The sequence below is a fragment of the Calidris pugnax genome, unplaced genomic scaffold, assembly GCF_001431845.1.
Source record: "Calidris pugnax isolate Ruff unplaced genomic scaffold, ASM143184v1 scaffold7, whole genome shotgun sequence".
NCBI lineage: Eukaryota > Metazoa > Chordata > Aves > Charadriiformes > Scolopacidae > Calidris > Calidris pugnax.
Window position 1 is genome coordinate 750,905 of NW_015090762.1, and position 26,401 is coordinate 777,305.

At 51.4% G+C, this 26,401-nt stretch overlaps 1 protein-coding gene across 1 annotated transcript in view; it reads left to right on the top strand.

The window, feature by feature from the left end:
* Window positions 1–26,401, top strand: part of OSBP2 (oxysterol binding protein 2) — a 159,775-nt gene that overhangs the window by 11,915 nt on the left and 121,459 nt on the right. Inside the window, exon 2 of the mRNA XM_014941485.1 lies at window positions 20,961–21,169. Within this exon, the coding sequence (XP_014796971.1) occupies window positions 20,974–21,169 (196 nt within the window). The 5' untranslated portion in view covers window positions 20,961–20,973. The remainder of the gene's footprint in view (window positions 1–20,960; window positions 21,170–26,401) is intronic.

A 26,401-nucleotide genomic window follows, 5' to 3' on the forward strand; every position in this document is an offset into this window, starting at 1 on the left:
TCCAAGGGGCTCTTCTCGGGGCAACCTGGGCCAGGCTCTCACCACCCTCACAGCAAAGAAGTTGTTCCCCACATTTAATCCCCATCTCCCCTCTTGCAGGGTCAAACCCTTCCCCCTCCTCCTGTGGCTCCCCTCCCTGATCCAGAGTCCCTCCCCAGCTTTCCTGGAGCCCCCTATAAATCTGAGAAGCTGTTGTGGGGAGGAATGGGGATGCTGGTGCTTTCAGCACAGTTCAGACAATGTGATCTCTCCGTGCTGCTTCTGAAGTTGACTTTTTAATAGTACTGAGAGTTTGGCTTTGAAGAAGCTGGTGTTACTCATCCAGCCCTTCCAGCACTCAATTCCTGCACTGCTTGTGGCGCTACTACCTTCTTTTAACAAAAAAACAGTACAGTTTTATTCTCTAAAGTTATAAGTTGGCCCCTAAATTGCAGGAAGGGCTTCTGCCTGACACTGGGACAGCCTGAGGACTGGTGAGCCAGTACAAATGCACATCAGAGATGTATGATGTGATTAATCTGTGCTTTACTGGTATATCATAGTTTTATTAGTTAAAGCTTGTAATAAATACAGTATTTAGCTGGGACACTTGGGGACGTAAATCCTGGTTGGGTTTCTGATCCCTTTAGGAGTGGGATTTGCTTGGGAGCTGAAAAACAGAAATTTTACTATTTTCTAACCTGTTTATTTTTGCCTGTGTGGTCTCTGGGACATCCCAGCTGTGGTGCTGCCCTTCAGCTGTTTTCTGAGGAGCCTGGATTTTTATGTAGGTAAACTTTGAGTATGCCCTGAGTGAACATCTACCTCTTCCTCCCCATCCCTTTCTTTTTCACCACAAGAAGAGCAGTAAAGAATAATTCTTTCCAGTGGAGAACCTATGGATGCAACCCCCTTGGACGTTTAGTTTTAAATTGGGAAGTTGGCTTGCAGAGGTCCTTTGTTGCCCATCCTTTGTCATCCTTTGTTGTCCTGTAATAAGCTGATTTTTTACTCCGTACAGCCCGTAGTCATCAAGCCCCCACTTGTCACTTCTGAGTACCTTTTGGCGATGCGGCACCGTATCTGAGCACAGATAAGGTCTGGAATTACTGGGCTGGATTGAGTTCTGCTTCCCATCTGCAGCCCTAAGCTGCCTTTGCAGCGTGGTAAGGAAATGTCTCCCTGGCTGCCCGTGTCCCATACTCTCCATTTTGGGGCTGTTACAGGTTAATGTATTACCTGTCACCCCCCCTTTAGAGATGGCGTAAAGCCCATGCGTGGGAATGAGACTGATTTCATCAGGGTTTTAGCATTTGGTTTCCAAGTGCGCCGTGCCTCTAACAGGCTTAGTGATGACAGAATTCTGCCCTCGGGGTAGAGCTGCAGGCAGAAATCCCTGGGGATGCTGCAGGCAGGCAGTGACGCAGTGCTGGGAGCGTGGCACTGTGGCTCTCCTCGCTGTGGCTCTGTGTCACACTCTGTCACCGCTGCCGTGCCCTGCATCCCACTGGGTGGCTGTCACAGGAGTAGCAGCCTCATCATCTTCAACCTCCTGTGGTGTGAACTCAGTCCGGGGTGGTTCCGTGGTGAAGATTTACAATTTCTGTAGTTTTAGGAAGGAAGAATTTGTAAAGTCACCAGTTCAAGTGCTTCTAATCCTGACAGGCGGTACCCTGAAGTGGGGCATCGTCGTGGGTATGGAGGGAATTAGCTCTTTGTGTCGCATTCAACACACCATTCTTTAAATATTTTCGCTGTTTCTCATTTGCCTAGTAAAGGAAATAAATTAATTCTAGCAAGGCCTTTGTCCCATGTGTCACCTGAGTGAACTTCACTGTTACCATGAGGTGTATTTTTAATTTACAAGTTGTGGTTTATTTATGGAACTGCTGTTGATTTTATATCCAAATAACCAAGTGCTGGTAACCCGTGGGGTGTGTGTGGTACAGTGAGCCCACCTGCTGCCAGCAGGAGCTCCTTGACACGTCTTCCCTGCCTGGGGAAAACTACGGGGTAAGGGTTTGTTGACCAGACTTTGGTGCTGGGATCGATACCGTGCGTCGCGGCCGGCAGCAGGGTCTACGGGGCTTCAGGTCCCACCTCGTCTCGCTGGGGTTGGAGCCTGAGAAGTGCATGACTTGATGGAGAAAGCGGTGTTAGGTGAGCTCCTGCCTCCCTCCTGCTGCACCAGTAGAGATTCCCTGCTAGAAAATAAGAAAAAATTAATAAGAAAAGATAAGAAATTAAGGAAAATAAGCCACAGCATGTCAGGTCTTGCATCAAAAAACCTTCTTGGCTTTCCAAGGTGAAACTGGAGGAGCCTTTAGAGGATATGCAGGAGTTGCATGTGAATTATTGATGTTTATCTTGCAGTGTGGGTCTGGCACCGCTGCCTGTTTTCCCCTCTGGCCGAGGGGAGGGGAACAGCGCGGGGTGCGAGGGCTGTGGGACCGGTCGAGACGCGATGGGCTTTTTGGGGTGGCGTTGCCTTGGTGTTGCAAAGCTGCCTTTTGCCCTAAATGTTTCTGCTGCAGTTGCTAAAGGGAGGTTTGTTGGCTTTGTGCGGGACGAAAGCAAAGGCAACAGCCTGGTGGAAACATGCGGTGCGGCAAGGGCGAGTTTCTAGCCCAGGGATGTAAACCCAGCAGAAATGCCTAAAATCCCTGCCCAGTTTGAGTGCGGTGACTGAGATGAGCGAAGGCAGGTGATGCTGCTGGTGCAAAGTGCTCCTTTTTTTGCTTCTGTGGTGTAACCTCAAGGGCAGTGCTGCTACTGCAGCACATCTCTATAAAAAGAATCTGCTTCCCTGTGCAGGTGTTGTCGTCTGAACAGCTTCATTTAGTGTTATACCCAAGCAGAAAGAAGATGTGACGTAGATCATTTAATTGGGAAAAGAGCATTTCACTGCTTTTTCACTGCTGCCGACTCCGAGGCAGAGGGTGTGAGACCACGGGGAGGTTTCCTGCAGCCACCTGCCATCTATTCCCTGTTACAGCACTTCTTTTTACCTCTAGTAAAACAGTAAAAAAAGAATTAAAAAAAAAAGGTAGAATAATAAATAGTAAAAAAAATAATTAAAGGTTTAAATCTGCTTTTCTTCGTGCATTTCCTTATCTCCTTGTGAGAATAAAGCAATGCAAATGGGCAGAGAATTGCTTTTCTTTGTGCATCTCCTTATGAGAATAAAGCAATGCAAATGGGCAGAGAAGGTAAGAAAAATGAATTTTCATGCATAAAAGCACGTGGGTGTATCCTGGGAAGAAAGGAGGAGGATGAGAGGATGACTACAGCTTGATTTTTCACCTGTGTGAAGTCACGCTCTGAAAAACAGCAAAGTGGTGGGTGGCCTTCCTCTGCCAGGGTCTTCCTCCTCCCCAGGGCCGCTCGCTGTGTCCACCCCACAGGGTTTTGGTCTCCTTTGGGGGAAACCTTCCAGCAGCTGAACCCCATCGGGGCTCAGTGTCCTTCCTCGTGGCTGCTGGAAAGACATGGGATATGACCCCTTGTCCTGCCAGCACCTCCTTGGGTTTGCTGAACCAGAGGGAGGCATCCGCGTAGACAGAGACTTTTAGACCAAGTTTGGCTTTTCTTCTACAGGACCTGCCTTAACGTTCCTGCAGAAGTGTTGGGTCTTCAGTATATTATACTTTAAAAGCTATGCAACCAGACTCATCTCTCTTCTGTTGGCTGGAGAAAACCTAAAGCTGTCAAAAAGCTTCAGAGAACTTGTTTCCTCCTGGCGCTGAGCTGTAGGTGTCAATATTTGTTTTGGGAGGTGTTACTATCCCTGTCTCGTACCGGGGGGGTGTGCGTCGATGCACCGATGGCTCCTCAGCCACACAGCAGATATCTCTCTGCTTCTCCTGTTTTCACTCTTATTTTTTCTGCACTGGCAAAGTAACCGGCTGTTACCCCCGTATATGTTGGCTCTTTGCTTGCTTTATTTAAATTGTCCCAATTAGCAAACGGGAATCTCTCTGTTCTGTGTCAAGCAGCCTAATTTTGACATTTTTTGAGGCAGAGGCGGCAGGTGTGCAGGGAAGGTAAGTGTTTGATGCATCTCCTACGGAAGTGAATGTCGCTGAGGACTAAAAATAAGCTGTCCCCAGCCCTGTCCCCATGATGGGAACTGCTGGACACGAGCTCTTGGGCACTCGGGGACGGTGGATTTTCAGTGCTCTTTCTGGAGCACCAGGACCTGGCCCTGCCATGGGGGCTTTGGGTCCTGCCAGCAGAACCCCTTTGCTGCCCCACAGCCTGGGCTGGGAGTCTGGGGCCAGTGTCCTGGCTGAGCAAAGCCACTGCTTCTGCAAAATGGGGCTTTCCTCATTAATTGCTCGTTTGCCATCATGGTACATGTGCAAGGGGCTTCTTTGGGAGTCCTTTGGCTTCCCAAAGCGGCTGCTGAAAGGAAAGGCAGTGACCGAATGAAGTGCTGGGGCTGCTCTTTGTGGCTCTTTGCCGGATGCAGGAGAGGGATGATTCCTTCTTCTCCAGCTGGTTCTCCTGGAGAAGGCTCCTGTGAAGCTCTGTCTGTGACACTGGGACCCAGTTTGGCTGCAGCCAGAGGAGCTGGTGGGAGCCCAGGGCAGGTCTGACTGCGCTGAAGCAGCTCCAGTGTTTCTGCATTGAAAAACTCCAAGCATCTCATTGCGCCATGTAAGCTTTCTTGCAACACTGAAATAACACTTAAAGTGGGGTTTGAGCAGTTGGGAAACTGGCTTAAAGCTGTAACTCGTCCTTGTCTGCGTGTGAAAGTCCTCCCCTGTGAAGGTCAGTGCCTTCCCTCTTGGCCATATGTTTGACTCTGCTCTTCCTGGTCCCCCACAGTCAATATCTGTGGGATTTTTGGAGAAAACATATAGCCCCCGAACGCTGATCCAAGGAGGAGTGTTGGGACGATTCGGATCCCCAAGATAAATTCCTGACAGCGCCTATAGGTGCTGTGTGGCTGTATGTTCCTGCCTGCAGGCTGGAGGGAGCACGGTGTCCCCAGCACCAGCAGCAGTCCCCTGTCTTTGTGGCATTTAATCTGGAAAGGGAAAGATAGTAACGTGGTCTCAGATGGTGTGTGCTTTTTATTATGGAGATTTGTCACAAATTATACAATAGAAATGTATAAATTTGTATAAATTACACAAATTAGACAATATAGATGATATATAATAATACACTTTGCTGCTGAAGAAGGACAGGGAACTGCTGGAGAGGGGACAGCAGAGGGCTACAAAGATGATGAGGGGCCTGGAGCATCTCTCTTAGGAGAAGAGGCTGAGGGACTTGGGTCTTTTTAGTCTGGAGAAGAGAAGGCTGAGGGGGGATCTGATCAAGGCTTATAAATACTTAAAGGGAGAGTGTCAGGAGGATGGGGACAGTCTTTTTTTTTAGTGCTGCCCAGGGATGGGACAAGAGGAAACGGGCACAAACTTTAACATAAGAAGTTCCCTCTAAACATGAGGAGGAACTTCTTTCCTGTGAGGGGGGCAGAGCCCTGGAAGAGGCTGCCCAGAGAGGTGGTGGAGTCTCCTTCTCTGGAGACATTCAAACCCCACCTGGACACGTTCCTGTGCAACCTGCTCTGGGTGGCCCTGCTCTGGCAGGGGGTTGGACTGGATGATCTCTGGAGGTCCCTTCCAACCCCATGTGGTTCTGTGATAGTACAATATATATGATGCAATACAGTATATATGATATCATACAAATTGATTGTGACATATTTACATAAACCCTACATTTAATACCTTGCTCTAACCATTGCATCTTTTTTCTGTGCTTCATCCTTGATTGGCTTGATTGACACTCATGTTCACCTGGGAGGCTGGTGGCACCGAAGATGGCAGGAGGAGGTCTAGAGGCACTGGTGCTGAGAGACCAGCCTGGGGTGGGCTAAGCTGAGATGTCAAGTCTGTCCAGATGTGGTTGGCCAAGGTCACTTGGGCATCTGCGGGTTTTGATCCAAGAGATCTGCCGGTCCCAATCACGGGCCAGGAAGCAGTTAATGCTTCATTTCTATTTTAATAAAACTCTTGGCATCTCCAGCAGCTGGAAAGCCAGCTGCCAAAATCTTGTGTTTTGGGTAGTGTTGTAAAGAATGGGAGAGATCTTGCTTTGTGTCCCACTGCCCCATGCACTGACATTGCAGGCATGTTTTCACTCCCTACTTGCATTTTCTGCTGTTTCATCACTTCTTATGGAAAAAGTCGCTATTCTCTGGGCCACTGACCTCTGTGTTCCTCAGGAGTGCTTCCTCGAGGGGTAATCTCACCATTTCGTAGGTAATGGAGACTGTGGAGGTCCCTTGTGTGCAGAGGTGTCTCTTTCAGTTTTCAAGCTCAGACTTGGGGAGCACTTCCATACCCAGTGACTGGAACCTCTTCGGAAAGGCAGCTGCGTGCGCTGATCGCTGGGAGAACAGGCTGTCGCTGCCAAAAGTGGGATATGCTGCTGGTGGAGCTAAGCTTCAAGGTGCTTGCAGGAGGCCCAGAAGTTTCTACTGTTGTCTGGCGTGGAGCAGCTGCTTCTGCTCGAGGCGGACACTTGTGGCGTTTGGTGGGAAAACGCAACTGTGACCCGCTCTCCAGACCCACGCTGGTCACACCACTGGAAACCAGCCTTCACACTGGGCACCGACTGTCTCAGGGCAGCTGCTGGGCTGAGGAGCACATGGGCGAAAGCTGAGGGAGACCTTATTGCTCTGTACAAGTACCTGAAAGGAGGCTGTAGAGAGACGGGGGTCGGTCTCTTCTCCCAAGTTACAGATGTCAGGACAAGGGGCAATGGCTTCAAGTTGCGCCAGGGGAAGTTCAGGTTGGATATTAGGAAACATTTCTTTACTGAAAGGGTTATCCAGCATTGGAATGGGCTGCCCAGGGAGGTGGTGGAGTCACCATCCCTGGAGGTATTTAAGAAACGTGTAGACATGGTTCTTCAGGGCATGCTCTAGTGCCCAAGATTACTGGTTTGTGGTGGGGTGCTGTGTGGGTGGGTGATGGTTTTTGGTTTGGTGGTGGTTGTTGTGTGTTTAGGTGGTGGGTGCTGGTTTGTGGTGTGGTGTGTTTTTTTGTGTTTTTTTTTGGGGAGCAACAGTCCCATCGGGTTTTGTGCAGTTTGGTTTTAAAAGTGAAGCTTTAGCTTTGCCTTCTTGCGCCCAGGCCTCAAAACTGAGGAGGAAACAGGTCCGTGCGGGTGTTGCATCTAGATATCTATCAGTAACAGGTATTTCATACAGAAAGAAATTCTGCACTATAATTCTGGCGTTGTGTGAAGCATGATGACTTTAAAGTGAGATGTTTGAAGTCACAGGCTGTAATTCATGCAGTGTCTCTGAAGAAGATCTATTTGGTAGTGAAAACATTAACATTGATGGTAACTCGACTAAGGGAGCTTTTTACGGCCGTGGGGAATTCTTGGAAACAAGCTCTTCCATCTGCACTCCATCTCAGAGAGACTGGGTGAGGCTTCTGCTCCGAACAAATACCCCCCCAAAACTTGATAGTCTGAAAAAACAGGATGTTTTTACCAATCTGAATATTGTAAGTATGAAAACACATAGCTGGCATAGGAATAAAAGTCGGGTCTTAATGTTGGCTGTGCCATGCCCTCTGGGCTCTTATGCTCTTGGACCTGGTGGTGAGAAAATATAAAGAGGAGCTGATTATGGCTGATCTTTCTTCTGACCATTTAACACCAGTCCCGAAGGGCTGAAGGACCAGCAAAAACGTAAAAACTGAGGCTGTAACAAGGAAAAAATTCCTGCTCGTGGCTCTCATCTGCTTTATTGCGTTTATCTCAGCGTTCTTGTGCAGTGAGAGCATTTGCCAAATTAACCTTGGGTATGGCCATTTGTTGTTGGTTCTTGCTCAAAAACGAGCCGCTGAGCACGTAGGTCCTGCATCGCCCGGGTTGGTTTGTACTGACTTCTGTGGGGATGGTGGGATCCCGACCGGGCCTTCCATAAACATTTAATTGGTGAGATAAACTTGGCAGCAGTGCAGCCCACAAATCTCAGTGGGGTTTTTCCTCTCTGGATCTTTAGCATTTTTACTTGGAAAAAGTAACGAAATCGGTAATCTGGGGTTTTTAGAAGAGGCAAACGGGGTTTCTAACAAGATTCTTTCTCCCTGATGCTGGGCTGCCTCCTGGGAAGCTGCCAGCATCCCTGCAGGGTGGATGGTCTGGAATCTGTGTGCCAGCTGTAGTTTGGCCCTTTCTCGTACATGTTTGTGTTTCCAGAACTTACCCCTGAACCGAGGCTTTATCTTTGGGAGCTGCATCGAGGTAACTGGGCAGAGAAGACCCCAAACTGGGTGAAAACCAGCGCTCTCCAAACGGATGTGAGGGAGCGCTGAGGGTGGTACCTGGGGTGCTTGGTGCTCAGGACCACTCTCTCCATGTTCCCCAGGAGCTTTTGCCATCGTGCCGAGTAGCATTACTGCCACCAGCGATGTCCTTGGAGGAGATGGAGTTTCTTTTGCAGGTCCCAGCTCCTTCCAGCCTTCCCCTGCCCTATGGCAGCAGGTGCCTTTGCTTTGACTTTGCTGAAAATTCTTGTGTTTGGGATTTTTTTTGGACAATTCCTTGCGGTCTGCTGTGTCAGCTGTGGGCTGACTGCTGAAAACAGGACCCTTAGAGCTCTGGTGTGTTCTTTCGGGGTTTCCTTCTGCCCAAGGAACAGGATATTTGCCCAACCAGAATCGTTTTGCTTTGCTTTCCTGGTGCTGGGTTCCTTTATGTCCTTTAATTCCGCTCCTGGTGGTAGGGGAGGAGTAAAAGCCCTTTTTGGGGGCTGGAGGAACATTTTGTGTTGAGCAGAGCTGGGGTTGCACAGCGTCACGCCAATGTGGAGAGCTGCTCTGGCCGTACAGGACACGGTGACAGGTCACCCTGGGGAGCAGCTGAAACCGCTCACCCAAACCAGTGGCTCGGAGAGCTCTTTCTGGGTGCCCAGTTCACAGGGCTGATAGCCAGCCTTATCAGCCACGGCCACCTCCAGCCTCTCCGGAGCTGGAGAGGAGATAGCACGCCACGGGGGGAGGAGTGGGGGTGCTTACTGGTAACTGGTTTGGGTTTTTAAAATTTTTTTTCCATAAAAAAACCCCAACACCAAGTCCTTTTGCCAGACTGTATCTCGCGTTTGGTTTTCTTGCTGACCACTGCTGAGTTCTCCGGGTAGAAAACCTGCCCTGTGTGTATGGGAGTCATAAATGTGTTGTACCAGCTAATCCTGAAGAATAGGCACCCGGATAGATTGCTTTTAGTGTGTCCTTTAACTTGGGGTGGAAGACGTGGTGGTAGCCCTGTAGAAGCAGGACATCTCCTCTTCGGGGAGTGAGGGGCAGGGAGCTGGGGCAGGTCTGCGCATTTTGATGTGGTTCTGATGTCAGCAGTGACAGAATCTCTAAACCTGTATGCATTTATATATGCTTTACCCACTGTTTTTTCAGGAAACGAGGCCCTGTACTCAGGTGCCCTGCTCGGATATATTATATATTGGGAGGAGATGGCCCGTTGATGAGGAAGCAGAGCTACGGCTCGGTTCAGCCATGGAGCCAGCAGGTCTGCCCCACCTTTATTTAAGAAAAGCAGGAGGGGGGAAGCCTGGCTGTTTCCAGAGACGTTTCAGCTTGGAAGTGTTAATTGATTTTCTTGACCTGACAGTCTATTAAACCTGTGAGCTCCACCAGCAGTGGGTTTTCAGAGGCTCAGTGTTACGTTAAAGGTGCCTCTGACCCCAAAGTGCCGACATAGGTGAAACGTGCTCCTGAGATTCAGCATTAAATCATAGAATCATCTAGGTTGGAAGGGACCTTCAAGATCATCTAGTCCAACCATCAACCTAACTCTGACAAAAAAACCATCACTAAACCATGTCCCCCAGCACCACGTCAACCCGAAAAGCTGGATGGCACACAGCCTTGGGGAGCAGTGCGGCGCCTTCCACGTGGCTGAGAACGTCTTTCTGACAAATCACCTTCCCCAAGCTCCCCTGTAGGACTTTTTCCCCCACCTCCGTGAAGCACAGAGAGACAAGGTCTGTTTGTAAATGATGCACAGCAGGAGCGTCTCCTGGGTTTTTCCTTGCCCTGCCCTGGGGAAGGTGCTGCAGCCAGGCTGAAGTGGAAAGCACCGGAGAGAGGTGTGAGAAATCCAGATCCATTCCTCTACTGCATCCCGCCATTTACAGGAGAGGTTTGCAGTAATGTCACCCCCAAGTCCTTGCTTGGTGACAATGCCTTGTCCCAGAAGCCACCTTGGGAAGCTGCTGGGGGAGGAATTGTCCCGTGGTGTGCGGAGGCGGTGGGTGCCCCAGCTGCCAGCATCCCTGCGGCGGGCGAGGATTGCAGCCTGGATTGCAGGCTTTTCCCCTTAAATCTCATCGGTACTAATCCATGCCCATCCCAACTGCGGCCAGTTGCAGATTAATGGGCCTTTAAATAGAAGTAAAGCATATCTTTTTTTTTTTTTTTTCAGGAATCTCAGTACAACACTACCATATGCTTGTTTGGGCGGTGTTTGTGATTTGGGAGGATTGGTGAAGGGAAAAAGAGGAAGGAAACAAAGAAACAGGAGCTGTTTGTCAGGCAGCGCTTGCGGTTTGAGAGAGCTGTGCTGAACCAGCGTGTGATGTGCTGAACCTGGATATTGCTGACTCTGTGAGCTGGGAAAATACCTCCCCAGCCACGCGCCTGCTTTCTCTTGGGCTTTTTGTGTTCTGGAACTGAGTCATTGTAAAAAATCCTTTTTCCTTGAACCGACTGAGAGTCATAACCCCTGGAGGTTTGGTGTCCGTGCTTAACATCCCCCAACCTCAGGTGTGTGAGCTTTTTGCCTCCAAATAAAACTAGTTTTAAAGTGCTTTGGGGAATTTCTCATGCATAAAAGCAAATGTGGAGATTTCGCTGGCTTTATGCCCCTAATTATTCTGAGCAAAGGATGTGAAAAATCCCAGTTTATGGGAAATGTGTAGTGACGGGTTTCTGTCACCCAGCTCTGGGCCTGCTCTGTGTGAAATACGTCAAGTATTCCCATTCCAAGGATGGGATGATGGTGATTGTGAAATAGAGCACTGAATCTTCGTGTGGATGAGCTGCTCGGGCTCAGAGGAGGAGGGAGGGATCTGGCGTGGGCCACGCTGGGGACACTGTGGTGGCACAACAGCCCTTTGTTGGCTGGGCTGGATGGGGAATGCGGCTCCTGTCCCTGTGCCGGGTGACAGCCGTGCCTGCGGCGTCACCGCGGAGAGCTCGGCCTCAGCCGGGTACGTCTCGTTGGACTCTGAGTTAGTTCTGCATGGAAATCCCCATCCTTGTCCAGAGGGGGGTTGTGCTCCGTGGGATGTGAGCGGGGAGCAATCCCATGGGAAGGGTGAGAATCCAGTGTCCTTTTCTGTGCCACGGAGGGTCGTGGCTGCGTCGTCGTTTGTGCCGCACCCACTCCTGGTAATGAAATAAAATCCCCCGAGAGAAACTTCGGTCCTCACTTAATTAAGAAAAGGATCAGCCTGATTACTCTTGTGGATCGGGGTTATTCTTCTGTATCGTCTTCACAAAAAAACAACGGTGCTGAAAGTATTTCAGTGTGTTGCTGTTATTGCCAGCCGGGGGTGTGTGTAAATCCAGTCGGTGTCTTTTCTTTTCTGTCCCCAACTATTGCATTGCCCAATTCTGCTGATTTTCTTTCCTCTTCCTTAACCTCTGTCCCTGCCTCTGCCAGCAGCAATCTCTGCAGCTTACTCTGAAGGGCATTTCCCAGTTACAGAGCTGGGAAAAAATATTTTTCTATGGCTGCAGTGCCCTTGACTTGGTTAATGATCTGATATTTTCCAGTGTGATGGGAAAGTGAAATGAATAAACTGGTTTCACCTTAATCCGTGACAGATACAGTAGGAAAAACAGGTCTTCATCTCCGAGTCAGGAGAGGTCAGTGGCACGAGAAGCAGCGAGGCTGTTGGCTGCGAGGCTTCCCGGTTTCTGCCTCTCACTGGGGACACAGGAGTTAAAAAAGTGGGTTTTTGTCTGAACTTGTGAATGTTCCCAGGTGGCCGTGAGTGGAGAAGGCAGAGGCAGGGAGGAGACTGGTCCCAGTGTAGTCAGGTGCAGGGTGATAAGAGGGGTCAAACACCTACGCTGTGGCCACCAGAGAGTGGTCTTGGTGTTGTGCACAAGGTTAACGGAAATGAAATAATCTTGTTGCATGAACAAAAGCATGAGAACTCTGCACAGTTTCTGCATTAAATGCTGGGGTTGTTTTGAAATATTAATAGAAATAGCAGCAATTAGCAGACTCAGCTGGGGTGTGTGTGTGTGCTTTCCAGCCATTTATAGTTGGGTTTCCTCCCGGTTTGTGGTGAGGTACCACTTCTCCATCAGAAAAGTGCCCATGTTTAAATCATGGCTTTCACAGAAATTGTCAGAGTTGGAAGGGACCATAGAGATCATCCAGTCCAACTCCCCTGCCAAAGCAGGGCTGCCCAGAGCACATCACTCAGGAGCATCCAGGTGGGGCTTGAAAATCTCCAGGGAAGGGGACTCCACACCTTCCCTGGGCAGCCTCTTCCAGGGCTCTGCCACCCTCACCCCAAAGAAGTTTTTCCTTATATTTGAGTGGAACTTCCCATGGTCCAGCTTGTGCCCGTTGCCCCTCGTCCTGTCACTGGGAACCACTGAAAAGAGTCCAGCTCCATCCTCCTTCAACCCACCCTTTAGATACTTATAAGCATGAATAAGGTCTCCCCTCAGCCTTCTCTTCTCCAGGCTCAAGAGCCCCAGCTCTCTCAGCCTTTTCTCATCAGGGAGATGCTCCAATCCCTCCATCATCTTTGTTGCCCTACGCTGGACTCTCTCCAGCAGTTCCCTGTCTCTCTTGAACTGGGGAGCCCAGCACTGGACGCAGGATTCCAGTTGTGGCCTCCCCAGTGCAGAGCAGAGGGGCAGAATGACCTCCCTCCACCTCCTGGCCACACTCTTCCCTACGCAGCCCAGGATCCCATTGGCCTCTTGGTGACAAGGACACATTGCTGGCTCCTGTGAAGTTTGCTATCCACCAGGACCCCCAGATCCTTCTCCTCAGTAGTGGTTTCTGGAAGATCCACCCCTAACCTATACTGGTGCCTGGGGTTCTTTCTCCCCAGGTGCAGGACCCTACATTTGGCCTTGTTGAACCTCATCAGGTTCTTCTCTGCCCAGTTCTTCAGCCTGTTCAGGTCACGCTGGGTGGCGGCACATAAGTTTCAAGTGCATTTATGTTTTTTCTGGTAGTTACAGCAATGCCTGCCCCGTTTCAGCCGTACACCCCTGGCCACGCCACGCAGGGCAGGAGCACAGCGATCCCTGCCCATGTCTCAGCCCCCTGTGCTTTCAGGGGGTGATGCTCCTCCACAGTGCCCAGCAGAGAGACACCCCGGGACCAGGATGTTCCAAACCATTGCTCCAGAGGTACAAATGATGGGGATTTACCTTCCCCCCAGGAGGGAAGGGGCTGCCGGGAGCCCCGAGCAGCTGCAGGAGCAGGGCTCCCTCTCGCTCCTTGGTTAGCGCCTCGTGGGTGTGTTCTTTGCAGTCTGTCTGCTGCTCTGTGGGTTTCTCCTGCCTCGCTCTCTTCTCCATAGAGCAGGATGGAAATGGTTATACTCATCGTCTTGCTGAGAAAACCTGGGGGATGGATACACACCTGGTGGTGGTGTAACCCAGGGTTAGGGCTACAAAGATGATTAGAGACCTAGGACATCACTGCAGAGGAAAGGCTGAGGTCTTTTTAGTCTGGAGAAGAGAAGGCTGAGGGGGGATCTGATCAATGCCTATAAATACTTAAAGGCGGATGTCAGGAGGATGGGGCCGGTCTTTTTTCAGTGGTGCCCAGGGACAGGACAAGACATAACGGGCACAATGAGGGGAGATGGAGCTGAGATGTGGGGAAGAACTTGTTTGGTGTGAGGGTGGTGAGAGCCTGGCCCAGGTTGCCCCGAGAAGCTGTGGCTGCCCCATCCCTGGAGGGGTTCAAGGGCAAGTTGGAGGGGGCTTGGAGCAACCTGGTGTGGTGTGAGGTGTCCCTGCCCAGGGCAGGGGGTGGCACTGGGTGGGCTTTAAGGTCCCTTACAATCCAAACCAGTCTGTGAGTCTGTGAAGGTCCCAGCCCGTGTCATACCTCTCTGCTCGGCTGAGCCCAAGTGGCTCTAGAGCTGCCAGGGCTGTAGACGTGTCTGCTCTGGTCTCAGTGTTGGTGCTGGAGCTATAAAAGATGCAGAGATGGCACTCGCCACCAAGAAGAGGAGTGCTGTGCAGAGCAGTCTCCTCTCCCTGCCAGGGTTCTTCTTATCCCGTCTGAACTGTGAGAGAAGGAGAAGTCGAGTTTTAGGGCAGAGAAACTGCCCAGAAGTGGTGTTGGGCCTTGCTGGTGGAAAGGAAATCATAGAGAACTTCCCCGAGCACCCGTCATTGTGTGTTTGCTTTAAAAGAGTGGTGCTTCGGAGCAGGGCATGAGCCAGGGCTGGGTACCGCTTGCTGCGTCCCATTAACTTTGAGCAGAGCCACGCAGTTACAACAGTTAGAGTTAAAAAATCTGTGTGAGCAACATCCCACCCGCATCCAAAGCCGAACCCTTGGCTGCTGTGGTATCACCAAGACCAGAGCTGTGGAGCTGGCAAGTGAAAAACATTTTATTATCTGCTTCTTCGCCACCTTCTCTTTGTTCTGTTGATAAATCTGTCCTCTGAGCTCTTACAGAGGAATTTCATTGTTTTAAATATAGTATGATCTCTTATGGTCCCTGAATAGGGGGAATGTCTTTCTCTCCCATAGCGCTGGTGTGCAAACAGCCTCGGGTGGCACAGGGATTCCTTCCCAACAGGAAAGCAGATCTTTAAATGATGAATGGCTGTTCTTGCATTGCAGGGGGGCACGGAGCTCATCTGGCAGGCTGCGGGGATGGAGACTCCGGGAGTTCTGTGCTGAAGGCCTTTTAAAGTGACTGGTGCTCATAAGCTGGCTCATCGAGCTCTGTATGTGTAGAATTGTGGAATTAAAGGATTCAGAGCAGCTTTTCCGGTCAGAAAACAAACAAACAAACAAACAAAACATGAGAGAAATGCTTCAAATAATACTTTAACAAGAAGGTCTTGGAAGGTTTTTGCAAAATCCAACATTCTGCAAATCGCTGTGATAGAAGAGCTTTGCTGCACTTGTGAGTAGGGTCCCTGAGCCGTGGTGCCGATCTGAAATGTCTATTACTGTGTCCTACGTGCTGTCGAAATAAAGAAAAGTCAATGTGACTGTATTCAGAGCAGCATCTTTTTATGGCTGTGACAAAAAGCGTGCAGGAACTGGGACCCCTGTGTCCAGAGCAGGTTTGGCACCTGAAATAGGGACCTGCTGGCATCATGATAAACTCTCTTTGTACTTTGGTAGTAAGAAATCTCCTTTCTGATGATCCTAACGTATCAATGAGCAGCACCGTTCCCACAAGAGTGCCTTTGGGAATAAGCCATAAGGTTTAGTTTTGTCTCTCTGAAGGCCAGTCCCATCGATAGCTTTGAGGGAACAGGGAGAAAAATCCCGGATACTCGGCAGCACCCACCTCCGTGTGCTCTGTGTCCACGTTTACCCTCAGGTGGGCTCTCCTGCCCCTGTGCTCCCCCGTACCCACAGCCCTCAGGGTACTGCAGAAAGTCAAGAAGTGGGCAAATCTGCTGGGCTGGGGTTATGCAATAGCCGGGCTGTGAGGGTGGATAAGCAGATCCATCCGACCAGGAGTGCCTCTGAAGGGCACCTCTTGTGCTTTCCCTGTGTGTGGAGAGAGGAGGTCGCCTGCTGCTGGGCTGGGGCAGGACCTGCCTCCTGTGTGGGTGCTGATGGATGGGCATCCATTTCCCACGCCGATTGGCACGGGGAGGCAGCTTACAGGACAAAAACCACTATGGAAGGAGTTTTCCTGGGTGGGAGAGCGAGGCTGTTTAATAGAGCTTAAATTGATTTAGTGAAGTCACCTTGGAGACCTTTGTTTTGTGCAGAAGAGTAAAATCCTTTTCGTAGTTCTCTCACAGTGGGAAGTGATCTCCACTGGGAACATGTCAGAACGGGCTGCGTCACGAGGAGGGTGACTTTGGGAATGAAAATCAGTGCTTGAGTTCATTTGGAGCCAAATTCACCCCCCCTCCAAGCAAATGTCACCACATGGTACCCAGGGTTTGGACTTAATCTGTGGTGCTGTGAGACATGAAGCCCAAGAGCTCAGGAGGTACCGAGGGGCTTTTGTTCCTGTTGGGATGTGTCCCCAGGTTAAATCTGTTCTGCAAAAGAGCGTCAGGGCTGAGCAGGTGGGAGAAGTCCTGGGAACACCATAGCTGGGGCTGTGGGATTTGGGGATTTGAGTTCGTGTTCAGCCAGAATGGCTTCTTCTGCCTGACACGTAACCCCAGCAGTAGGGTTGGTAGTGAGAGTCTCTCTGGCTTGCTGCCTGTTCTCACCTGGTGAGGACTGTATCTCCATCCCATAATGATAGAATCACAGGATGGTTTGGGTTGAAAGAGACCTTAAAGCCCCCCCAGTGCCACCCCCTGTCCTGGGCAGGGACACCTCCCACCACACCAGGTTGCTCCAAGCCCCCTCCAACCTGCCCTTGAACCCCTCCAGGGATGGGGCAGCCACAGCTTCTCGGGGCAACCTGGGCCAGGCTCTCACCACCCTCACACCAAACAAGTTCTTCCCCACAGCTCAGCTCCATCTCCCCTCTTGCAGGGTCAAACCCTTCCCCCTCCTCCTAGGGCTCCCCTCCCTCATCCAGAGTCCCTCCCCATCTCTCCTGGAGCCCCTTGAGGGACTGGAAGGGGCTCCAAGGTCTCCCCGGAGCCTTCTCTTCTCCAGGCTGAACCCCCCCAACTCTCTCAGCCCCCCCTCCCAGCAGAGGGGCTCCAGCCCTCCCAGCATCTCCGGGGCCTCCTCTGGCCCCGCTCCAACAGCTCCATGTCCTTCTGCTGGTGGTGGCCCCAGAGCTGGAGGCAGCACTGGGGGGTGTCTCCCCAGAGCGGAGCAGAGGGGCAGAATCCCCCCCTGGCCCTGCTGCCCACGGGGCTGGGGATGCAGCCCAGGGGGCGGGGGGTTTCTGGGCTCCAGCGCACGTTGAGGGGTGTGTGGAGCTTCTCACCCACCAGCACCCCCAAGTCCTTCTCCTCAGGGCTGCTCTCTAGCCGTTCTCTGCCCAGCCTGGGTTTGGGCTTGGCATTGCACAATAACGAACTCCATCTTTCTGAAAACAACTCTAAAACCTCCTTCAAGAGACCCCGAGGCTCTGCCTGGTGCTGTGTTCCTTGGGGAGCGAGATCTGAGGTCTTGCGCTGCCGCTGCATCAGTGTGTGGAGCAGGGCCAGAAGGTTTAGGAAGCCCATGGCCAGCTCATGGTGGCTTTTACAGGTGTGGACCATGTAGGTAATCAGAGATTGGCTGTACTCTGCCCGTGTGCTGTGGTGGGACTGTCGCCGTGCTCGTGGTCACGGAGAAGGACACAACGTGCAAACTGCCTCCAGCTCTTCAGGAACAAGCAGAGATGCTCCTGGCATGTGGGAATAGTCTCATACTTGCCCAGCTGGTGGTGCATGCCTTCACGAAAGCTTCCAGTGCTCAGCAGCTGGTGGCTTGTTCAGCTTCTGGCTTTAAAGATGGCATTTGGCTTTGAAATCTTGGAAAAGTTGTGGCCAGTGATCACTTTTGGAGCTCATTGTGTTTCTGGAGGTGTCGTGAGTGACCTGGGATTGAGAGTCAATGGGAGTGCCCTGATGGGATGTGGAGCTCAGTGATGATGGGAAGGATTCTGTGTAAAGAGAGGGATGGGGTCAGAGGGAGAGACTTGGCATGGCCATGTGAGGGTCAGCAGAGACATCTACCCAGCACCTTCAGCTCAGGTGAGGGGGAATGTCATCTTCTTGGCCTGGGGGTGCCCTGTTTTAGGAGCAAAAAGACAGGGTAAAGAAACAAGGAGGAAGTGGAGAAAAAGCAGAATGGTGGAGAGAGAGATGGGGCTTGAGGCAGAGCGGTGTAACTGGTGGTGGGAGGCTGTGAGCAAGGATGACTTTCTGCTCCTGCAGCATGAAGCAGCCTCGTGTCCCTGGGGTGAGCTCTTGTCAGTGTTAGGGGCTTTATCAGGTGGGAAATAGCCTTGAGACCTTCAAAGCCGGTTGGAAAGAAGTGTGTTTTCCCCCATCCTTGTGCACTGTTGGGAAAATACTTCAAGTAACGAGGTTGAGCTTCTTCAAAGAACAGTTGGGTGCCTGAGGAGCACCAGTTCTTCACAAACCTTGTGCTCCCCATTACTTGGTGAATGGTTCCGGGAGCTCAACCTCTCGTCCTCACGCAGGGTGCTCCTGGCAGCTGCCTGTGACTGTGGGTGGAGCTGCTCCTTAGGACACCGAGGGTGATGATGGGCTGTGGTGGGACCAGACCCTGTTCTGCCACCAACCCTCTTGGTTCCCTCTCTACCCCCAGGGCGTTTCAAACAGGAACTGATGAATGATGGACCTGGAGGGACATTCCTGGGTGAGGACTGTGCTGCTGGGCTTGGGGGGAAAGGGAAGAAGCCAGTAATTCCTACAAATGACTGAGATTCTTCCTGCTGCTGCAGGAGGAATTACTCAATGAGTAACTGTGTAGTAATGTGCTGAAATACCAGCAAAATCCTTCCAATGATTGTCTGACGTTTACCCAATTCCAGCATGTTTTAATGTCAGGAAAAGGGTCAGGCTGTGGAAATGACTTGGACAAGAGGTGTTTAAAAGTACCCGAGGGTCATGTATCCTGTGAGAGCACCATCCTGCTCCCAACTCTTTGCCCAGGGTGGTCACCTGGGTTTAGGGGGATTTAGGGTCTTTAAAACTCTCCTGGAACCTTTGACTGCTTGCGGGGGTGAAAATGGTGAAGGTGCTGGGCAAGATGAAACTGTGCCATGGGAGGTGATAGCCAGCAGCAGGAGGGGGGAAAACACAGAGGAACTGAATTTTCTAAGTGTTAGTGATGCCTGTTCTGTGTCAACCCTTCAATGAGGTTTGTAGGATGGACAAGCCAAGAAGGATCCCACCTTTCTGTGCAGGGTAAATGCAAGGTGGCAAGTGCTTCGTGGGTGCTGGGGGGCAAACGTGGAATGTTTGTGGACCCAGAAGTGGCCTAATGACAGGTGTGTTTATTGTAGTCCTGTTTTCTGGGGATGGATGGGCAGTGGGAAGGGTGTCAAGGTGGGTGAGGAATGAGGATTTTCAGGAAGAAGTTTTTTGCTTCAAAACAGGAAGAAGTTTGTGAGGGTGGTGAGAGCCTGGCCCAGGTTGCCCCGAGAAGCTGTGGCTGCCCCATCCCTGGAGGGGTTCAAGGGCAGGTTGGAGGGGGCTTGGAGCAACCTGGTGTGGTGGGAGGTGTCCCTGCCCAGGGCAGGGGGTGGCACTGGGGGGGCTTTAAGGTCCCTTCCAACCCAAACCAGTCTGTGATTCTATGATCGAGGGGAGGGTCTGCAGTGGAGCTGAGCGGGATAGGAAAAGGGGATAGACAAAACAAAAGATGAGGAGGGGAGGGTCTGCAGCAGAGCTGAGCGGGATGGGAAAAGGGGATAGACAAAACAAAAGATGAGTGGTAAGAGATGGAAAAATGCAACAAGGATCAAGGAAAACATCCTGCTTGAAGGTCCTGGCTTCCAGGTGCTGCCCAGCCCCTCCTGGCTGGAGGCACATGGGGGTTTCAGCCTCTGTGCCCCCCAGATGGGAGAGCAGGCAGCCCCTGGGGTGGGAGTGGGGCTTGGAGGCCGGTGGCTGCTGAGCTTGTCCCAATGCTGGGGGTTTGTACGGGGTCGGTGATGCTGTGGCTGTGCTGCTGGGCTGGTGGGAAACCTTGAGGAGTTGCTGGCTCAGTGCTCAGAGCTATTTTCGACGTCTGCAATGCAGCAGTGGGTGTAGAGGCAGTTTGGAACTCCTCAAGCATTTATCTCTGTGACCAAGTGCCTGGAAAAACCTAGTTTTGTGCCTTTTTTTTTTTTTTTTCAAAGTGACTTTAGTTCCTTCTGAAAACACTGTGGTAAGAAGTGGCTGTTGGTTCCTATGAGGTTCTTCCACATCTTCCGTGCTCTGGAAAGATGAAGTGTCTCCCTGTGCGTGAAGGCAGCTCTCAGCCAGTGTGATGCCGCTGGTGAGGGGAGAGAAAAACTAATAAATAAAAAAATTAAGTGATCCTTTCAGTTCTGATAAATCTTAAAGCCCATGGAGAGCTAAGAATGTCTGAAGACGTGGAGATAGGTTCATGATGGAGAGAGCAGCAGCTATTGGGGGTGATGGAGGGGTCACAAAATCACAGAGTGGTCGTGGTTGGAAGGGACCTCTGGAGATCATCCAGTCCAACCCCCTGCCAGAGCAGGTCCACCCAGAGCAGGTTGCACTGGAACGGGTCCAGCTGTTCCCTCTCCAGCAGTTCCCTGTCCTTCTTGAGCTGGGGAGCCCAGAACTGGACCCAGTGCTCCAGATGGGGCCTCACCAGTCCGTTGCTTTACAAATGGAGATCATAAAATCATGGAATGGTTAGAGTTGGATCTTTGCATGCAAGACCTTCTCACACCTAGGCAAAAGATTGAAGGGAGGGGCTATAAAGAGCCACAAAATACTGGATGCTGGAGGTGGGATCATGGGGAGAAGGCAGAAGGCAGCAATGCGAATGAGACAAGCGATGTGAATGAGATGTGCCATTGGTCATTGTCGTTTTAGGGCAGCCAGAAGCAATGGGTGCAGCAGGACGTGAAACCAGCAGCTTAAAAGCTGGGGGTGGTGGTCTTACAAGGGATCAAGCTCGATCCAAATGCTGCAGCCCTGTCCTTTAATTTCCTCTTTGAGCAGCTTGTCTGGCTTTGGTGGCTTCATCGGGCTTGCTGCCTGCTGGGGATGTCTCCGTGGGGGGTGCGTGGGTGGTGGTTTGGGGACAGCCTGGGTGTGGGGTCAGTAATGCTCCTTTTTCTCTGTTCCCGTGCAGGACACAGGCAGAAATGGCCCACACGTGTCGCGGGACCATCAACCTCTCCACGGCTCACATCGACACGGAGGACTCTTGTAACATCGTGCTTTCCAACGGGGGGAGGACGTATCACTTGAAGGCCAACTCGGAGGTGGAGAGGCAACGCTGGGTGACGGCCCTGGAGCTGGCCAAGGCCAAAGCCATCCGCATGAGGAACAACCAGTCAGGTAGAGCGCGTCCGAGTGTGCCAACGTGCAACTGGGTCCTCTTTAATGCCTCCTTGTAAACCTCCTCTTCTGGGCTTGCTCAATTGTGCAGAAACCCTGGCAGATATGATTTCATACGCAATTAAAAATAGCTGGCAGTTTTGCGGAGGCACAGAGGGGTTTAGACACCACCATGAGCACCAACCGTCATCTCAGCGGGTCGTGCAGCGCTGAGCAGGTCTTTAGAGCCCTTGGTAATGACTGTAAATTGTAGAGAGCTGATAAAAGTGATTTTATGATGCTTCTTATATCAGGATGTATGTGCCTGTCTGCTGGGGACTGCGGGCTGGTCCATGGGGACAGGGGATGCCATGAGAGGCACCGAATGCAGCGTGAGTGGCACCACAGGGGACATGGGCTCACAACAAAGTGCCTTTCCTATTCTCCTGGAGTTTAGGGTAGTTTGATAGATGAATGACACACATTTAGCTGAGCTGTCTCCCTCCGTGTGTATTTCCCCTTCTCCCCCTACAAACACTACGCTGTGGTATTTACTGGTGTACGTTTGGGGTAACTGGGTTCTGCAAAGCTGTCGGAGCCCCATCCCTCTTCTGCAGCTCTTCCCAAGAGGGGCATTTTTACTGTGCCATTGCGTAATGGGTGGGTGAGTTGCTTAACAACTCGAATATTTTAGAAATATTTCAATGTTCATAACTCTTCTGGGATTAACATTTGGGTTTCTTCCACAAAGAAGCATGACTTCACGTTGCGGAAAACAAAACACGTGAATTTCTTGAAAAGCTGCCGTCTCCTCTGTCCTAAAATACGCCCATCTCAGATCTTATCTTGAATGCTGGAAATCAGACCTGAGACAAGAGAAATGATGTAGCGAACGCTTGATTTTTGTAATGCTCTGCTTAAAATGAAAACCTTGCTTCATAAAACGCCCCCAATATATTTTTGGGAGGTGGATGTGTGGAGATGAGAGCGGGGAAGGCAGGTAGCGAGGGGTTTGTGTGCAGCCTGGGGTGGCTTTGGCTCAGTGCTGCTGCAGCATCTCGCTGCCCTGCTCCAGGGCTGGGCAGAGTCTGTCCTTAACATGGTGTTAAGAGCACCAGCGGTCCCGTTTGCAGGAGAATAAACCCCCAGTCCCGGGCTGATGTGGTCTGTATAATTAGCCGTCCCACAAGGTCATACAGAAGTTGATTAGTGCATGAGCCACTTACTCATTTCCCATGATTGTTTGAGTACGCTGTGTTCCGGGGCAATAGCATCTACGGATTTAATTACACCAAGTGTTGTGAACCCTCTGTCCCTCGCTACGGCAGCTCTGGAGCGGGTCAGTGCTGATGGGGGCGACGGGAGACCGGGGAGGAGACGGAAGTTTCTAGGCATGAGTGAGACCTCGTGCCAGGTCACGGCTGTAGTGAGCTGGGTGTGACAGCTCTTGGTCCTGCAGACATCACTTGTCCCGGAGCGGGACACGAGCCCTGTACCTGGGAGGGTGTTTGGAAAAGGGAGAAGGTGTGGGAGAGGCTGGTGCCTTCACCTTGACTGGTTGGGGGGGACGCAGCTGCCGGCTGAGCCCCAACCCATCGTCAGGAGGATGTTGGTGGTGCTGCCCCCAGGGTCACGCTGGGTCATTCTGGTTTGTGTCTCTACACAAAAGCAACAAATGCCAAGACTTCCTGCCTTGGGGCTGTGGCCGTGCTGAGTCCCCAGCTCCAGCGAGGTCGGGCTGTGCTGCCGGGGTGAGGAAGGCGCTGACTCTGGGTGCGGGTGCTGGTTCCTGCACCATCTCACCCTTGTGCTGACTCAGCTCTTTGCGGGGTGATGCTGTGCTCCCGGCCAGGGAGCGGATGGGAGAGGAAAACCCAACTCTCGTTTTCCCAGACTTGTCTGGTCTGGTCCGAGGGGATAAGACTCTGTAAATGGACGCTGACCCCTTGTGCGCTGGTGTTAGAGCTGAGGACATCGGTGAATTACTTCACCCTTCAGTGTTCACCTGGCTGATGGTGTTTGGACCCAATTAGAGGTCTTTTAATTAAGGTAAAGAATGAACGTGCATTAGGTTTGACTGTTTTGCTTGAATCAAAATGAAAATCCTAGTGTTGTTTCCCCGTGAGAGCCCTGGGGTGGGTGTTTACAAGGGAGGGACGAGGTTCTGGGTTCCCTGAAGTTGTCCCTGGGTGACAGAATCACAGAATGCTGTGGGGTTGGAAGGGACCTCTGGAGATCATCCAGACAAACCCCCTACCAAAGCAGGGTCACCCAGAGCAGGTTGCACAGGAACATGTCCAGGGGGTTTGAACGTCTCCAGAGAAGGAGACTCCACCACCTCTCTGGCCTCTTCCAGGGCTCTGCCACCCTCACAGGAAAGAAGTTCCCCCTTATGTTTAGGTGGAACTTCTTATATTCAAGTTTGTGTCCATTTCCTCTTGTCCTGTCACCTGGCACCACTGAAAAAAGACTGGCCACATCCTCCTGACAACCACCCTTTAAGTATTTATAGGCGTTGATCAGATCCCCCCTCAGCCTTCTCTTCTCCAGACTAAAAAGACCCAAGTCCCTGAGCCTCTCCTCCTAAGAGAGATGCTTCAGGCCTCCCATCCTCTTTGTAGCCCTCTGCTGTACCCTCTCCAGGAGTCCCCTGTCCTTCTTAAACTGGGGAGCCCAGTCCTTCAGGTCTGCTCACGTGGGGACTCTTCTGAGTTGTTTCCTCAAACCCTGGGTGCTTCCCAGGGCTGCTCTGCAGGGCCCAGGTCGATGCTTTAGGGCCGGCTTGGCCAGTGGGCACAAAGGGTGGCAAGCAGCCATATGGATCTGTGCCCACAAGGAGGGAGCATCAATGGCTCCAGAAGGCCAGAAGACTGGGAGAGCATTGCAGTGGGTGGATGAGGACAGAGAAGCAAGGTTGTGTCTAAGGCTGCCTGCCCAGATGGAGAGCATCCTCATGGTGGTCTCCATTCATGGCTTGGCATTCCCTGCTGGCACTCAGGGACGTGGGGGAGGTGGCATGTCTGGCACCTCCACTTCTGGTGGAGGTGGCATGTCTGGCAAGGAGATGGCTGTGCTCCAGGCACCCGCTTCCGAGGTGTCTCCAGGTGATGAGCACTGGGACAGCCTCACACATGGAGCAGCTCTTCGGCTCCAGGCCAGGAGCACCCAGGAGAGGGAAGGGGGTGTCCTTGCTTCCTGGTACTCTTGAGGTCCTTTGGAGTCCTTCTCTCCTTGCCTCCAAAAAGGAGCAGTGTGTTAGCGTGGAATTGGTGAATTAAAAACAAATAATAAAAAGAAGCCTGACCTCTTTCTGGAAATGTTTTAAAGATGAGCTACTCTTGAGTCCCTGCTGGAAATAAAACTTGCCCAAGTGTAAGCTGAGGTTCTGCCTTCCCTCGTGCTCCTGCAGCCATCAGTGTCCCCTCACTGCTCCCTGCTGCGGGGTGTAGGGCTGGGAGTCAGGGTAACTCTGCAAATACAGGAGACTGTTTTGGGGTGGATGAAAAGAGTCTTTTCCCCCAGCAGTTCTCTTGAAATAAAGATAGGAAAGCGTTTTTAGCTTGCCTGCTGGCTGGCTCGAGCTGTGCACCCGGGTGCCATTTTCACGGGTCTAATTTTCATTTCTATTTTTAAGAAACAGCACAAGCTATCCCCAAACCAAGTATGAGATGGAGACTTTGCTGTTCCCTCTCGCGTGTAACTGAAGGAGCTCTGGTTTCCCTCTGCCCGGACTAATTTGGTCAGGCGCGGGGAGGCCAGCGAGTACTGATGGGTGCAGGTGAGGCAGCTCGCTGTCCTCATCCCACGTGGCTGGAGATAAACCCCCCGAGTGACACCAGGCAGAGAGCGAGAGCAGAGCTGGGCTGCTGTCTCAGCGCTCTCCTCCATTACCACGTGGCACTTAATTCCTCTAAAATAAGTGTACAGTGTGATGGTAGGACAGAAGGATCCCACACCCGGCTGGATGGCTCGTCTCCAGCCTCTGCTTGGCCAAAGCTGGCATTCATAGAATCACAGAATCATTGAGGTTGGAAGAGACCCTTGGGATCATCGAGTCCAACCATCTCCCCTACTCTACAAAGTCCTCCCCTACACCATGTCCCTCAGCACTGCATCTAAACGGCCCTTAAACACAGCCAGGGATGGGGACTCCACCCCCTCCCTGGGCAGCCTGTTCCAATGCCCGACCACTCTTTGGGTGAAAAATTCCTTCCTAATGTTCAATCTAAACCTCCCCTGTTGGAGCTTGAAGCCGTTCCCTCTCGTTCTGTCACTAATTACCTGTGAGAAGAGACCAGCACCAACCTCTCTACAGTGTCCTTTCACGTAGTTGTAGAGAGTGATGAGGTCTCCCCTCAGCCTCCTCTTCCTCACACTAAACTTTTCTTTTCTTTTCTTTTCTTTTCTTTTCTTTTCTTTTCTTTTCTTTTCTTTTCTTTTCCTGTTTCTAACTGTGTTTATAAAGTGTTGGTGAAGTCATAGTAAACTTGATTTTCCCACATGGTCACCCCATGGAAGGACCAGGCCGGGGCTGTGCTCGGCCTGGCCCTTGGGCTGTTTGTCCTTCCCTAAAATCAGGTTTCTCTCATCGCCCTCCCTTCACACTACTGTAAGCTCTTGAATAATTCCAGCCTTCTCCGCTTACCGGATCGTACCCGCATCACCCCGTGGATCTCTGTCAGCTCATACGTCAGCCTCTCAACAACTTCAGCTGGGCAGGGTGGTGGCCAAGGAAGGGTTTTATCTGCTCCTTGGGACAGTCGGGGCTTAGGGGATGCGAACTTAAAAGTATTTGATGACTGTGATTAATACGTGGGTGGGTTTTTTATGGCAGTAAAAATATCCTTTCTTTTTAGGGCAGTGTCATGAGACACGGGAATTAACGGTGAATATATGAGAATTATTTTCTTGGCTATTGAATTGGGGAGGGCGGTTTGGAAAAGCTTGTGTGGGGAGCGTAGGAATCTGTTGGTGGTATTTTAAATTTAAACACTGGGTATTGTGTGGGAAAACTCCCCAAAGTGAACTTTTGGAGATTGATCAGAAGGGTGAGGGGGTCGGTGACTTCTTTTGACCCCCTGCTCAGGAGCTCCTGGGAGGTGAAGTTGAAATCCAGGCTGTGATTCAGGATGTTGCTTGAACCGATGCAGATTTTGGGCTGACTGAAGGCGTTTTTGGTGTTCATGGTACTGAAAAATACCAGGAGTTAACTGGATAGGTCAGTGTGACCGGCTCCCCTGCCCCCTCCCCCCC